Source organism: Peromyscus maniculatus, chromosome 11 (assembly GCF_049852395.1).
Source record: "Peromyscus maniculatus bairdii isolate BWxNUB_F1_BW_parent chromosome 11, HU_Pman_BW_mat_3.1, whole genome shotgun sequence".
Classification (NCBI taxonomy): domain Eukaryota; kingdom Metazoa; phylum Chordata; class Mammalia; order Rodentia; family Cricetidae; genus Peromyscus; species Peromyscus maniculatus.
In genome coordinates, this window is record NC_134862.1 from 77,142,368 (window position 1) to 77,158,083 (window position 15,716).

Consider the following 15,716-nt stretch of genomic DNA (forward strand, 5'->3'; position numbering starts at 1 on the left):
GTGCCAGCAGTCCAGCCCAGGGAGGCAACAGGACATGCTTGTAATTCAATGTTGAGTGATGTCTATGCTTCCTTTTTCCTTCATGAAGTTAGACCTTGTTTTAATAAGAGCCCTAAGAGTCAAAACAGGACTCTAGGGCAACCTCTTTCCCCCACTGGACGTGTGACCTCAGACACATGTTTAACCTCTTTCCCCTCACCTTCCTCACCTGCATCAAATGGTCCTCGGCATCCTACAACAAAACGGCATGGAAGAGCAGGGGCCATCACATCGGCCCTGAGGTTTTGCAATAGTGAGTGTGTTATTGGAAGGGACTACTGCTGCTGGAGTGGTCGTCCATTTTGGATGAGGATGGGAAAGGGACAAGGGGATTTCGATGGAGAAATCAATTCTGAGCCATCTGCATCCCAAGCTAACAATAACACCATCTTTCAACACCTCCAAGTCTAACACACATTACAGTTGTGCGATCAGAGAAGGCTGTATTCTGAGCTCCTTTTGTGCCTTGCTTATCTGGCATGAGTTAGCCTAGATGCCTAAGGCAGGTTTCTAGGCAGAGGCCAGGCTTCCCGGAGAAGGTGAAGTAAGGAGAGCACAAACAACATAAACCAAGACGCCATTAAGAGACCTTTATAAGAAAAATCTACACATGCATCTTCTCCAAGTCATCCCACGAAGTTAGGGCAGAGCACAGACTCAGGATGGTGCAGGCGGGGAAAGCACCATGATTAGGTAGGGCAGCTTATTTCAGACTCCTGGGACCCGAGACAAGTCTCCATGAGCCAATGATGTGTCAAGCACATTTATTCTTTTTCCAAGAAGGAACATGGCAATGACTGGCAGTTCTTCACATGTTGATGTTTACTTCTCTTCCTTCAGCCCTAGACTACTAGACTACACCTGTCTGATGGCTGAATTTCACTACGCTTAACTTAAGGAGGCCTGGCATTTCTCCCTGCATAAAAGAGCGGACTTTGTGGGTATCCATTTCAAAGGTGGACAGGAATGCAATAATGAAACTTTCTCCACTTTAAATTTTAAAATGTCCATTTCTATTTTAAAATTTAAATTTTCTATTAAGTTTGCATTTGCCACCTACCTAGGCAGTCATGAGTAGAGTGTTCCCTCCCCCCTTTCTTTTTGAGTTCATAAAAATAGTAAAAGAAAATCTAATTCAAGGAGGAGACATAGGACCTGGGTCCAGCATAGACTCCAATGATGACAACAAATATATTTGTTGGCTAGATAAATGGATGAAAGTCAGGTGTTAATGGACTCCTGCTAGAGCACTATTGTTCACAATGGCTGGAAAACCATCACTGATGCAGAAGTCTGAAGGCATGGGGGACAGGAGGGGCTTTCGGGGGGGGGGGTAGCTCTGTCATCATCAAGCTACCTCCTCTCTGTACACTGTTTTGTGTCTTAAAGCCATCATATTCTTTCCATCAGAGGATCTCGATGATCCTTTGCAAATCTACGGTTCTCTATCAAATGCAATGCCCACTTCTCCAGGATAACAGTATGCTGGTCCACGACATGGTCAACGGATGCTAGAGCTGGAACTGAGGTGGCTATGACTCTAGGATGCCTCCTAAGATGACCTACTATCTCTGCAGAGAATTGTCTATCATACCACATTATCACCCAGAAAAGAGAGAACACATGTGCCTCAGCTGATCTCAGCACGGAAAGGACAGGTCGAAGTGCCCCTTCCCAAGGTCAAAAGAATAATGTCCCATAAGTAAACGACAAAGTGGAAGCCAGCAGACCCTGCAATCAGGCTGTAACCCTGCAGGGGTGTGCTTACCTGCTCATACTTCTCCAGCTCCGTGTGGTAGATTTGTCTGATCTGCGACAGTTTGGCTCTGTAATCGGAATGCTCCACTGAGTTATCTGACCCTGCGCCCCCAGAAGCTGCCGCCGCCGCTGCCGCCGCCGCTGAACCTCCGCCCTTCTCGGGCCCTGCCACCCCCTCCGCTAGCAGCATGTTGTCCAGTCGCATCAGCTGGGGGTCTGTGGGCTCCTCTTCTTGGGCTCCCCGAATACTCAAAACTACAGAGAGAGACAAAAGGGGACGAGGTATTTAACAGCAACTCGGGGGAAACATTTAACAAGAGCAAAACAGAAGAACCCAACTGTGTTCCTCCGCTAAACTGGCTTCCAGATTACCTGCCCTATGGTGTGTGGAGAGGTGAGGAAGGACAGGACAAAAACTGAGAAATTCGGAATGTGGAAGGGGACTCTTCACGTTGCTCCAAAGAAACTCTACTTAGATGAAGTACCTAGAATAGGAGAATGGTGGGGTCAGGACCAGGAGGAGGGGCCTGGAGAGTCAGTGTCATGGGTGGAGTTTTACTTGGGGAAGATGAAAGGCGTTTCTGGAAGCCCAGCACTGTGGTCACATCTATAATTCCAGCGCTCAGATAATGGAGCCAGGAGCACCAGGAGTTCAAGGTCATCGTGTGTGTGTGTGTGTGTGTGTGTGTGTGTGTGTGTGTGTGTGTGTGTGTGTGTGTGTGTGTGTGTGTTACAAGCTAGACTGAGCTATATGAGGCCTTGTCTCTAGCCTCCCCCAAAGAGATGGATGGTGGGTGGTGATGGTCACACAACCATGTGAATCTACTTAATGCCACTAAACTGAACACTACAAAATATTCAAAATTCCCATAATATGTGTTAGACTCCAATTCCCATAATCCGTGTTAGACTCCAAACATTAATTATAACAGAATATGATTTTTTATTTGTTAGACTCCAAACATTAATTATAACAGAATATGTTTTTTTATTTTAATCTTCAAACTGTAAGATTTCAAACAAAAAAAAGCATTTCTTACTTTAGATTTCTGTTTGTGACTTTTACCCTGTGAATTTCTTTGCAACATTAGATTAACCTATATTTTCATTTCCAAAATAACTTCAGCAAGGTAAGTACAATTCATGCAATTAAATCCTGAGACCTTTTCTGTGAACTAGCTGCAAGAATAAAGAACAGTCTAGAAAATGGGAAGACAAATTAACCCTGGCACAGGGACATACTGCTTTTAAAACCGAGATCTAACTGTTCTGGGTGATAAACTCTCTGTCCTGTGCAAAGCAAGGGTGTGTGTGGTCTTTGTAACAAGACGTTTTCATGGCTTTAGCAAACTCAGGGTTCTGGTAGAATGGAGATTCAGATCAAAATCTGGCTACTTTTTAAGGAAACACCACAACTTTGTGGGAGGGGTGACTTAGACCGAAAGAGATCACGTGATTCAGTAGAGCAGCTCACAAGAGATGCTTCTGTACCTCTTGCACATAATCTGCTTTCAAATAAACAAACCACTCCACTAAATCCAGTTGTGGCCTCAGCCGCCAAGTCTTTGTTGAGAGACAACATGAAGATTGTTTTCCATGTTGAAAAAAAGCCGAACAGAATTCTGAGAAAAGCAGGAAAGGAGGGAAGGGCTTAGAAGATGTGAAGAGGGCCACTCTTGGGCCTCCTTTAGGGATGGAGGAGATGGGATCTAAGTCCCATTGGTTGGCAAGGGCCATGAGAGTCATGAGCTGTTTGGTGGTACCAAGAACTTCCTGTCTCCTACGCAGCCCTCCTCACTCCAGGGGCTGTGATGGGGAATGCAGGAATGAGCTCAACATTAGGAGACTCAGAGATGAAGCCATCCCCTCACAGGTAATGCACTGTCGGTTCCCTATGCCTCATATTCCCTGAGACTACTCTCTCGGTCTCAGCCAAGCCCCTGCCTCAGTGCTTTTAAGCAGCTAGGCTCCTCCTTATGAACTCTCCTCAAACTAATGAATATCTTGCTTGCCCTTGAAATTTTAAATAAGATGAGGAAGGAACTCGCTAAGGCTGCTGCAGGAGATGCAGAAGATATGAGTGCTGGTGCCCACCCAGACCGGAAGTTTCAGGCACATGGTGCACTGGGATGCACTGATTCCTGTACGGGGAATGGAGATTTTACCTAAGGGGGAGTGGGGTGGCCAATGATAAACATGCTTGATTTTTATGTCGTAAATGCTTTAAACAACATTCTTTCGAAAGAAATTGGGGTTTGCTGGAAATATAGAAATAGGTTCCACCATGAATTTGAAAACAAAAGAAGGAAAAGATAAAGAACATAACGAAAGCCGAGAAAGGCCCCCACACACACTGAGCCTTCTAAATTAGACTCTGATCGTGAAAGGAGACAGCGTTGGCTTTTAAATGTGCGGGAAGTAAATGCAAACGGGGGACACTTCGCTGTGCGACACTACACAGGAGTTCTGGTTCTGGAGGCCGTGGGCTGCATTTGCACATTTGGAAAAGGCCGGGAATCTTGCAGGTCCATATTTCTTCCTAGAACAAGATTTCAGGATACCTCTATAAAACAGGTATTGAGATTCACTGACCCGGAAACTGTTCAGCTGGTCAGTTAAAAAAAAAAAAAAAATCCCACCAGCATTAAATAAATAAATGAAACAGCTGATATGGCTAACAGAAACGATACTTCCTATTTATGGCTTGAAGTCAGTCCTCTGGTGAGTTGGGGACAAAATGATTATTTAAAAGCTCCTTTTTATCTCTCTAGCACCATGCAAGACTCAAATGAACCTTTCACGGGGACACCAGAGATGTTAACACTCGTCCTCCAAGATCCAATTTCAACCAGCCTAGCTGTTACCTAATCCAGCAGCCATCACATATGATCAAGTTCCCGCCTCCCTGATGGCTGCCCCGCACCCCCTCCCTTTCCTTCCCCCAATGCCTCCCAACCGCTTTCCCTGAAACAGGCTTTAAAGGGTCCTGATGCCTGAGCAGGCTGGTAATACAGGGTTCTAACAGGCCCATTGGCTGCACACAGCATCAAGGCATTTAACCCCGTTTGGTAATAATTCTTAAAGGAGTTTCCTACCCACAGATCACCCCCTCCCATTCCAATCAAGACAGAGGCCAGTGAAGACAGGTAAGTGATTTATACAGAAGTTGTCACAGCCTTTAGAAAACACCTGAAGTCACATTCACATGGCTGCCATCACTTGCCCTAGGGTTAATCCTGTGCTAAAACGCCAGAGATAAGGAGATTGTCACAGCCCGGTGAGAAGCTGCTCTCACAACTGGCCTCCTGCTGTTCAATCTTTATTTATTTTCTTCACACAAGGAGAAAAACAAACCAAACCCAAAGGCGCATTAAAGAGACCTGGTGGGAGGGCTGGGAGAAAGACTGTTTTGTCCTTGGCTAAGGCGCGCTGGCCCGGAGCCGCTCCCACCTGGTACCCACTAGAGGGCACTCTCTCCCCACCAAGGACTTGCTCAGAGGCGTGTGCCTCAGCCACCAACATTCCCAGTAGAGCTGGGGAAATGGATCTGCTTGGATTCGAGCTCCCAAAGGTGGGCAGGAAGGGAGGAAGGCATATTTACAGAGGGCATCGTTTCAGGCCATGGAGTGAAACTTAAAAGTCGCTCAGCTGAGCGAGAAACGAGACAATTGGGGAAGATAGACACTGGACAGACACATGTCTTGGGGAAGGCTCCAGGGTGCTAGCTTCCTTGGGATTTCAAGGCGCTGAGGCAGAATCTGAGTTTTACAGTCTCCAGGGGATTGTAAGTAGCATTACCTTTTCCAAGTCACACTGCCATCCCAGCCAGGCAGGACTTTGAGGCCTGTGGAACCTGGGGTAGGCTGCCTTCTAGAAACCGAAAACGTTCAGCCCTTAGGACCAGCTACAACTTCCACCCGCTGGATTGCATCATCTCATGATATGAACCACAGGCTCAGCTGGCATGCACACTTACAGATTATAAAGGTAAAATCACCTTGCTAAAACTCGAACAAGCAGGGCACAGTCAGGACTCCTGCCAACGTGCAGGCAAGACTGTGAGCTCTTGGAAGGCGGTGGTGATCTGATGACCCAGCATGATCGTGTGGATCTCACAGTGTTCATCTATTCAGGTATCTTCGGAGCTCTTATGCACTGGAGCCAAGAAGGACGTAGGACTATGGCATCCAAGCATCTATATCTCCCCACCCTTCTAGGCCAGGCAGCCAATTTCCTGCACATACACACCCCACCTTCCAGCTCTAGGTTATACTGGAGACAGAAGGCTTTCTCTCTGACGTCTCTTCCATGTCCATTTCAAGAAAGTCAGATCTGCCTTTCAAATCTGACAATTCTAATCATGTAACACTATGCTGACCTCAAGCCTGAGCTCCGTAGACTTAACTTGGTATGTCTGCCCTAAGCCCATGCTGTCCATGGCAAAGGTTCTTGGTGCAAGGGAGAACCAGGCACAGGACCAGTACCTGTGAAGGATTCCTAGGAGACCTGAAAGTAGGTCTGACAGCAAAGAGACCCCAGGTGCAAAGTCACAACAAAAGAACCCCATGGAGAAGGCTGAGAGCAATGAGCCAAATTACCAACCATATATTAAAAATGAGCTGGGCACTGCGACTCCCAAGATGCAACGGACTGGGGCTCTGTTTACATATATGTGGGCCTACTTGGACAGCAACTGCTTTTAGACCTGGAGACCTCCTGTCCTTCCAGCTTCTGTCACTTCCCACAGGCACGGTCATCATCCACAAACTGGTGGATCCTTCTCCAGCTGGGAAATAATTGTGCTCTAAACTGATTCTTTTAAACCATGTCGGGACCCACATCATCCATTACTACTACCCTGGAGCTCAGGGTTGTATTTATGGGTGCTCTTCCCTCCCAGTTGGCAAGCGTCTTCTGTGTTTGATGGAAAAGCCGTCTTGGTGACTTATTTTAAAGAGTCGTCTATCAAGTAAATGAAAATGATTAACCATTTGATTTCCCCAGTTTCACAATCCAGCATTACAGGCAGCTGCCAGACAGCAGTTGATGGATGGGCTCCAGGGAGCCCACTCAGACCAGAGCACCAAGCGGGGAATCTTCCTGGCAGGTGGCCTCTTCAGAGCAGTCCCAGTGTACAGAATCTGCAAACCTAGTACCCATTGTCCACTTAGAATCACACAGGGCTATGTCTGAGTCAGTCCCCTAAAGTGTGACCATCCCTAGGGCATTTGATGTGAAGATATGATATCTTTCAATTCTCCCAACATTTCTCTTGGTTTTTAAGCAGGTGTATAACAGCATACAAAACCAGAAGAGGATTTGTAGACTTCCCTCCAACAACAAGATACTGAGAGCTTCAAGTGTTTCAGTGCAAATGTATTTACGGAGCGCTTATTATGGTGTCATGGCTGTGCTGATTTTCGAAGTAAGGGTGGTCTTGCCAGGAACTGGAAAATACACTCATTTCTTCACACTTGGCAAAGAGCCACTGCATGTGGAGCTTTGGGTGAAGTTTAAGGCAGGAGATGAAAACAAAAATACAGGACACTCTTGGGATGGTTTTACTATATGGAGTTTTTATGCTTAGGGGTTTTCTTTAGAGACGTACCAAGTTTTTCTTGTCTTTCCTCTGGGCTAGCTTTCGGTCCTTCTGGTCACAGGACTTTCTACTTCTTGGGGGATGTTCGGGCACGGATCCCATTCACACATTCCCTGCTTGGCACACTGAGTCTCCCCAGGCCAGCTGGCATTGAGAAAGCTAATGCACTGGGCAACAGGCGCTTGCATTTCTGGATGGGTGCCGGCTGCCTGAGTGAGGGACTTATAGATCTTAATAGCTAAAGCATGTATCGCTGCTCAGGAAACCCCTTTGCTTAAGGAAAAGCTACAGAAGTTGGGGGTTGAGGAAGGACTTTGTACTGCCTCTGCCCTTAGATCCATGTACTCAGAGATCTAAGGAAAGGGGACGAGGCCTGGGAGAGGGCCAGGGTAGAGTGTGGAAGGCCTGGACTGCATATGGGAACTCAGGATGCAAGGAACCATTCCCTACTTAGTTATACGTAAGAAGCATGAGAAATGTGGGGCCACTGGCTGGAGGATGCTGTGCGCTCTGTGGAGAGGAAGGCTTTTCTCTACAGGGGCACCTCCTACACAAAGTCACTGTGGAAAGCAGGAAGGGGTTCCTAATTCTTTCTTGCCCCAAGCTGATAATGTTTTGCAGTTTGAAGTCTTGATAAGGTGCCCAGCACATTGCCTAATTCTTTGCCAGAGCATGATTAGTAACCAACACCCCCCCCACAAAGTCCTAATAGTGCCCCCCAAAAGTGTGCATTTAGGGTTCCCTTCACTTACCTCTATAACATGGCATAAGGAAAGTGCACTGAGATAGGCGTGGGCTATCTCCATGCTAAGATAGATTTCAGAGTATCAATGTGTGACTTGGTCTCTCTTAGTTTCAGTTTCCTCATCAAAAAGGTGGTGACAATGTTAATATGCCACAATTCTTATTGTTGACAAAATAAAGTTGTTATTATTATTGTTATTATTATTATTATTATTATTAGTAGTAGTAGTAGTATATTATTTGGGCTTTTTTGAGACAGATTCTCTCCACCTAGTCCTGGCTGTCCTAGAAATCACTATGTAGACCAGGAGGGCTTTGAACTTACTTCTGCCTTCCCAGTGCTGGGATTAAAGGCAGATACTTCCACACTTGGCCCGCGATTATTATTTACTAAAGCACAATCCAGTGTTTGATACAAGAAGGGTCCCTTTGACACTCACACCTGTCAATACATCACTCCTGAGGCAAAAGCTAGAGCATCAGAAGTTCAAGATCACCCTCAGCTACAAAGCAAGCCTGAGGCTACCCTGTACTGGGTAAGATACTGCCTTTGGGAGGGGAAGGCATTGGCAAAGAATCAGAAATGATAGATTTTGGTGTCTGGTTCCTGAATATTACAAATCTATAGCAAAAAAAAGAGCCAGCATAAGCCAGTGAGTGCACCCACATACATGGGCATGCACAAATGCATGCCCATACCACTCATTTGTGCTTCTGAACAAGTCCTCATCAGTGACGTCATCATACTCAATCATTCTTCAGTATGTAGAATACATTTCAATGCACCCTCCCCTTTTCCTCCCCTCCCCTGCTGCTTTGAGAATCTTGTGTTTTATTTATTTGGGGAAGTGGGAGCAGAGGACAGCCTTGGGTATGGCTCCTTGGGTACCACCCATCATTTTTTTTTTGGGGGGGGAGAGTTTCTTGTTGTCTTTCGACTTGCTCATTAGTCTAAACTGGGTGGAGGAAATGCCACAGGGACCCATCCACCTATCTCTTCCTCCCCACTATGCCCAGATTTTGTGTGTCTGCTTTTTACATAGACTCTCCAGACTGGATTCTCCCTGAGCCAGAAAGCCTCTGTGTCCTCCAGACCTGCCAGGGCTCACACTGGATAACCCCCATCTCTCTGGAAGGCTGGAAGACCCCGGGGAACCACTCAGCTCGGAAGTGACCTCACCTTATATCTGACAACCTAGCCTTGAAGTCTCCTTCAGTGGCGGCTCTCAAAGTTCCATTAAAAATACATAAATTAGAGTTAGAAAGAGTAAAGACTCTATTCATAGCCTGAGGTTTGGGGACACACGCTTCATTTTTAAATTTGGGTCGGAGTCAGTGCTCACAGCCACCCTCCTCTGTGAGGGCACGGAGAAACTCCACATTCCAAACACTAAAACAAGTTGCTATTGCCGGGCCTGTGGTATGTGTGGTCTTACCTTGTTGATGTCGACGCTTAGGATAACAAATGTCTTTTCTGCCTTTAGCAAAGGAAACTTTCCTGACCATATTCCCAAACTCAATGGTAGGAGAGAGATTTTTCTCTCTAACTTTCCAAATGGTGTCATCAGAACTAAGTTGCTTGCTTGCTTGCTTGCTTTGTGGTACTGGGAGATGCATCTAAAGCACCCTCTGCAGCTGAACAAGCATTCTACAAGGAACCTATGACCAGCCCAGAAGTAAGTTTGAAATAAAGATCATGTTCTCAAAAGAACCTTCCCAAGGTTTGTTTTTTTTTTCTCATTGAATAATCTGGGGCCAACTTACTTGACAATAGTGTGGATGACCTGGAGGAATGGACAGACCTTGAGGGGCATGCACAAACGTCTTTGACAACCCCGTCCTAACACAATCTGTGTTTCAATGGGAAGACAATACAAGTGCCGTGGTACTTCTTCCCCCTGCTGGAGGAGGTCCCCTTTCCAGCAAGATGGAAATGCAAACCTCTGCAGGTGACAGCCACGGGAAGGTGAGAGGATGAAGGACAGACGGCAGGTGGAGGTCAGGGTCTGAGAAGAGGTGCCTCCATCCCTTCTGCCCGTGCCCATATTCTTTCACTTCTCTCTCCCTCTGCATCAGACCTATGACCTCACTGAACAAGAAGATGGAAGTTCAAAGTGTGGGAGAGAAAAGAAGAACACATTTTGCTTGAAGAAAAAAAAAAAAACAACTTCTTGAAGCCAATGACAACCATTATCACTTCAACTGCCACTCAGGGCAACTGTGCATCTTATGCAGATGTGCACGTCAACCACATCAATATGTATGTGGTCGTGTGCCAGATGATAGGACCCGGGCAAGGGAGCACCCTGAGAAGGACCAGACAGAAGGCTGGCACAGAGGAGACAGTAAGGGGGGATCTGCTTGTTTCTTTCAACTTTATTTTTCTCCAGAGTTCATAGCTTCATGGAAGAAGGCAACTCTTTGGCTTTTCTTGTGGCTCACATGCCATGTGACAAAGTCCCAACAGTGAGCAGTAAAAGGAAGTAAGGGGTACAACGCTTCGGGAACCTCTTGAAAAGGGAAAAGCACCCTCATGTGGCTTTCTCCTTTTCTTCTGGTGAATGGAATGTGAAATAATGGCAGGCGCTCTGGCAGCCACTTTGTATCATGAGGTGTACAGGGTGTTGGAAGCCTTACCCAGGAAGCCAGCTAGAAGTGAGATAGAACTCTTGGACTTAGAGATCAGCTCGAATGCTCTCACCTCTGGAGAAAAGAGAATAACCAAGCTGCATCCAGTTTAAGCCATATTTTTGGAATTTTTTAGAATTTGGTTTGTTTACTTTTGGCAGCTGAAGTTATTCAAGTTGATACAAACCGTTAAGGAAAGGATAGGAATCTAGAAGGCAGGGTGATTTCATGTTGGTTAGAGTTACAGGAAATTACAAAGAAATAGACTTAGAGGTAACTCACAGCAAAGCTAAGAAGTGACAGACAGAGCTTCTCCTCAACAGACAGAAAGGGACTGGACCACTTGGGGGCCTCTCCTGGACACCCCCAGAGTGATAAGTGGAGGCCAGAGAAGCCAGAAGTCTGGCTGAGTGGACATGAGGAGCAGATGTTGCCACCTGACCAGGGTACTTACTGAGTGGCCGAGAAGATTCCTTTGGCCTAGACCAGGAACGCAGAAGTGGGGAGAGGAGGCTACGCACACCAAACTGCGAAGAGCACCTTGCTCCTTCCAAGATGAAGACATGATTCTACCCTGCCCAAAGGGAAACCAAACTCAACCAACTAAGCAAATATAAGTGCTATAACAATGGGAGGGGAAGTTCTAACATCATTTTAGACCAAGAGCCAGAACAGAAACCTGCCTCCAGACACACAGCGGATGCCTCTAAACACAGCAGCCAAAGAACATCTGGAGCCAAAGGGGCCTGTGGAACCGGTCAGGGGCAGGGGGCTGGGGAGAGGTCTCAGGCCACTCCATTTCCAGAAGGAATGGCTGCAATTCCTTGCAGCATCCAAGATCTCCCCAGATAAGCACACTGAGTCTGTGCCCGTGTCCATTAACTTTCCCTTTCCCAAAATAACCAACACCTGTGACGCCAAGGCAGTCATCTGACAAACACACGGAGGGAGGCAGGGCCCCTGCGGGAGACAGTGAGTACAGTCCTCAACCTTCCTCAGACAAGCCACCATGCTTCCCCAGACAAGGAGACAGAACACAACAGCAAAGAGGCAAATGAGGCCTTTCCTGCTTCTCAGAACTTTCCAGCATTCTCTAGAAGCCACCAGGCACCGAGGAACAAAGACCAGTTAGGGAGACTGAAAGCTGACTGTCTGGAGTCTCGTCACAGAGAGAGGCATGAGCCGAGGTACCTGGTTGTGATGGGGACAGGGAATTAAGGATCCTGGGGTCTGGGTTGCAAAGCATGCCTATCACATTCCTTAGCTTAGTCTCTGCATGGAAGAGACAGACATCTCATAGAGGCCAGGAAGGTTGGATTATTGCCTTTAGGGGATAGCGATGAATCTGTCTCAGTAAGGTACCCATTCTTTCTTATCTCAGAACCTGTATCTTCTTCCCCTGGGGACTCGGCCCTCTGGGCTAGCACTGCCTTCCCGGGCTGTCCTCCATGGTGTCTCTCCCTCTCCTCCCAACACAGCTAAGTGGCTGAGTCATGAACACATGGGCATCTGCTGACCAAGTGGGTCACACTTATCCTGAAGTCAATGCAGGCATCCACGTTCCATCCCGAGCAGGCCTTCCCAAACGCCGATTCTGGTTTCCAGGGGACATTTTAAAGGAGAAGTAGATTTCAAGCAAATGATTGCAACTTATCGAAAATAATGTGCTACTTAGCGTCTGCGGCAGACATCCTGGCAGGCAGCGAGGGGAAGCCGCGCCGGAGCAGATGGGCGCGATTAGGCTCAGATTTTCAGATGGGCTTTTTGTTGTTGCTGCTGCCTTCGCGTGTTTCTGCACACTTGTAACATCAGGAACTCGGGGAGAGCGCCCACTCCTCCACTCCTTCTCTCTGTGCCCCGCCATAGAGCTCCCTACCCCAACACGCACACTGGAAGCACCCACCCTGGGGGGAGGTACAGTGGGCATCATGATCAGCCTCATCAACATGTATTTGTACCACAAGGCTCTGGCTAACTACATCAATGGCTGGCAGAGAGATGGATGAGGCGCTAGCTTCATTTTCCTTTAAAGATTCACCTCCCCGAGGCTCGACCTTATTTACCTCGGTTACTACCATATTTCCCTGAAGAAGTGTCTTGTTTTCTCATTCACCTAGTGAGCCAACAGTTTCTCTAAACGCGTAATATCTGCTTGGAAAGTTCCAGAGCTTTTCCATCATCCACACCCACAGCCTGGCTTAGCAATCACCTTGGGATGGCACTTTATGAGCCTCTCTGGACTCCAGAAGAGCCAATAGCTAATAGCAAGCTGTGCCTGCTTACATACGTAATTACACACACACACACACACACACACACACACACACACGCACGCACGCACACGCACACGCACGCACGCACCCACCCATGCACGCACCCACTTTTTTTTGATAGGTGTGCGTGTGTGTGTGTGTGTGTGTGTGTGTGTGTGTGTTGTACATGTTTGCTGCGTGTACATGAGTGGAGAAAGCAGACACCCTGTTCTGTCACTCTCTACTTATCCCTTTGAGGTCTCTAATGGAACCTGGAACGAGTCCCACTACCACCAAGCTACAGAAATCCTCCTGTCTCTGTCTATACAACCTTGGGGGTACTGGGATGTGCTGTCACACTTGAGTTTTTATGTAGGTACTGGGGATTTGAACTCAGGCCTTCATGCGAATACAGGAAGTCCCATACAAAACGGGGAGAAGATGTCATTGGAGCCAGGAATCCTGGGCCATGGACTGAGCTTTCTGTTGTAAAACACAGAGAGCCATTTTAGAAGCCATATTCGCTTTTGTTTTTCTCCATCGCTGCCTGGCCCTGGCACTGGGCTTGACGGCAGTCAGACCACACCTGTTCTGTCTAGTGTCAGCCTCCTAGATCAGCTGAAATCAAGTTCTGTTTTGAGACAGGGTCTCACGTAGCCTAGACTGGCATCAAACTCACTCTGCAGCTAAGGGTGGTAAACTCCTGAGTCCTCGGCCTCCACCTCCCCGCTCCCAAGCTCTGGAACTACGGGTGTACACCACCTCAAAATAAAATTCTCTCAGCTAGCTCCAAATGTTCTGCATAAATTTCACCAACAGCGCTGTCCCTCCAAAGACCTGGGTGATCCTGACAGCGGCAAGCTCACTGGGTATCTGTTCTCCGCACGGCCCGTACCTCAGATACAGAACAGAAAGGAAGTGAATATTCAGAATCATGGGGGGAGGGAGGATGGGGGGGGAGGAGCTCTTTCATGAAGTGAAAGAGGCAGAATAGATGACGAGCGGATGAGGAGAGAACCCGAGCATCCTTGATGGCTTATTTTGTGAGGATTAAACTTTACATATCGACTTATCAAAATTTAGCACGGTCACTGTGAACGCTCCACAGTCGTTACGGCAGACGAACCCTTTTATTCTGATGCGGGAACAGAAGAGCACCAGGGGCCGGGATGATGTAAGGACACAGAACTAGCTCTGCAGGTAACTTAAGTTGGGGCTCCTTCTCCCCCTTTTGGGTCCCACAGCTGCCTCCACTGCTGCCCAGGGGGCAGAGTGGGCCAAGAGCGGACATGAAGCGGCAGGCAGCCTGCGGTTTCACAGGGTAGAGGTCAATGTCAGCTTCTCTCCTTCCTCTTACAGAATTTCTTTCTGTTTTTCCCTAAACTAGTCTACACCCGGAAAACGGACAGCATGGTGTCATTTTCACAGCTTCAAAAATGCCCCTTTCTGTCCTAAAACACACAAAAACTTCACAGAATAGGGGGAATGCCACACCACCAAAAGTTACGGTGAGGCCCATAGTTCTTTTGCATGGTGAATTTTGCCTTTGCTTCCAATGCTGGGAGACAGGGAGCTGGATGCTGTTCTTCCTGGTAGGACAATGCTGAGCAGCTGGTACCACACCTTGGTTTTCAAGGTCAGCATCACCCACTAGAATGGTTTTCTGGTTCCTGGCTCTCTTTCTGCTTTGTAAAGCAGAACTCCATCTCCACATCTCTGCCAACAAGATGACCTATGAGCTCTCAGAAAACGTGCGGAGAAAGGCGCCTTGAATGCCCTGAGGAAAAAGTGTCTGGCTCTTGCGTCAAGACTGTATAGTATTTGTAGAGCATACAGAGAAGTTAAAGTGCTGCGAACCACCTCATCTTTGAAAGTTACCTCAAAATGGGCACTGGAGCCAGGATGACATTAGAAAGTACAGCAATGAACTTAAGAATCCACAAAGCAGTGTGAATGGAACTTAAGCAGTGTGAACTGCATGTAAGCAGCCCTGCTTCTAGCCAGCATCCTGAGAAACAGAGATTGGTCCAGATCTAGAGACGTCTACTTTAGGCAAATGAATGATACTGCTGGTTTTAAGACTCCAGATGGCCATGACATGTGGTAGATCAGTTGTCCAGAAGTTGAGGGACAGGGATGCGGGGGGGGGTGGGGGGGTGGGGGGGACAAGAAAGAAAATTATGCGTAGAAAAGAAGAAGCAGGTATTTCTAGAATTCTTCCCTCCATGAAGATCACACCTGTGATCCTGGGGGGCTGGTCGATCCCTAGACCCCAGAAACACCGCAGTGGGTGCTGGTGTCCTGTTTGGCTCCATGGAATGCCATTCATCTCCCGACCCAAAGACCCCTGAGACCATTTCAAAGATGCTAAAGTAAATGTCAAGGAATGGCTCCTCCAGTTATTCTTCCAATTGCCGAGCACGTGCTCAGTTTATGTGGCGACTAAGAGATATCCACTGCAGAGAATGGCAACCCTCCCTCCTTCCTCTGGTATGCCCAGTGCACTCAGAGGGCACAAAAACGTGAGACCACAGATCTAACACAGGCCTCCAGGCTTAAATGATAGCCCAGACGTCAAAGCTCCAGTTCACATACATAAGGATGGCCATAGTGGGTTCATGGACTCATGAGTTCTTCACAGTGAAAGAAGAGAAACTTAATCCTTACACAGCAGAGACTCTCCAGTCCTCAAATTG

At 47.5% G+C, this 15,716-nt stretch overlaps 1 protein-coding gene across 4 annotated transcripts in view; it reads right to left on the reverse strand.

Moving 5' to 3' along the window:
- Pbx1 (PBX homeobox 1) overlaps window positions 1-15,716 on the reverse strand; it is a 313,260-nt gene that overhangs the window by 85,394 nt on the left and 212,150 nt on the right. For all 4 annotated transcript variants that reach the window (XM_042258536.2, XM_042258538.2, XM_042258535.2 and 1 more), the window contains exon 3: window positions 1,808-2,052. In XM_042258536.2, coding sequence (XP_042114470.1) covers window positions 1,808-2,052 — 245 coding nt within the window. The remainder of the gene's footprint in view (window positions 1-1,807; window positions 2,053-15,716) is intronic.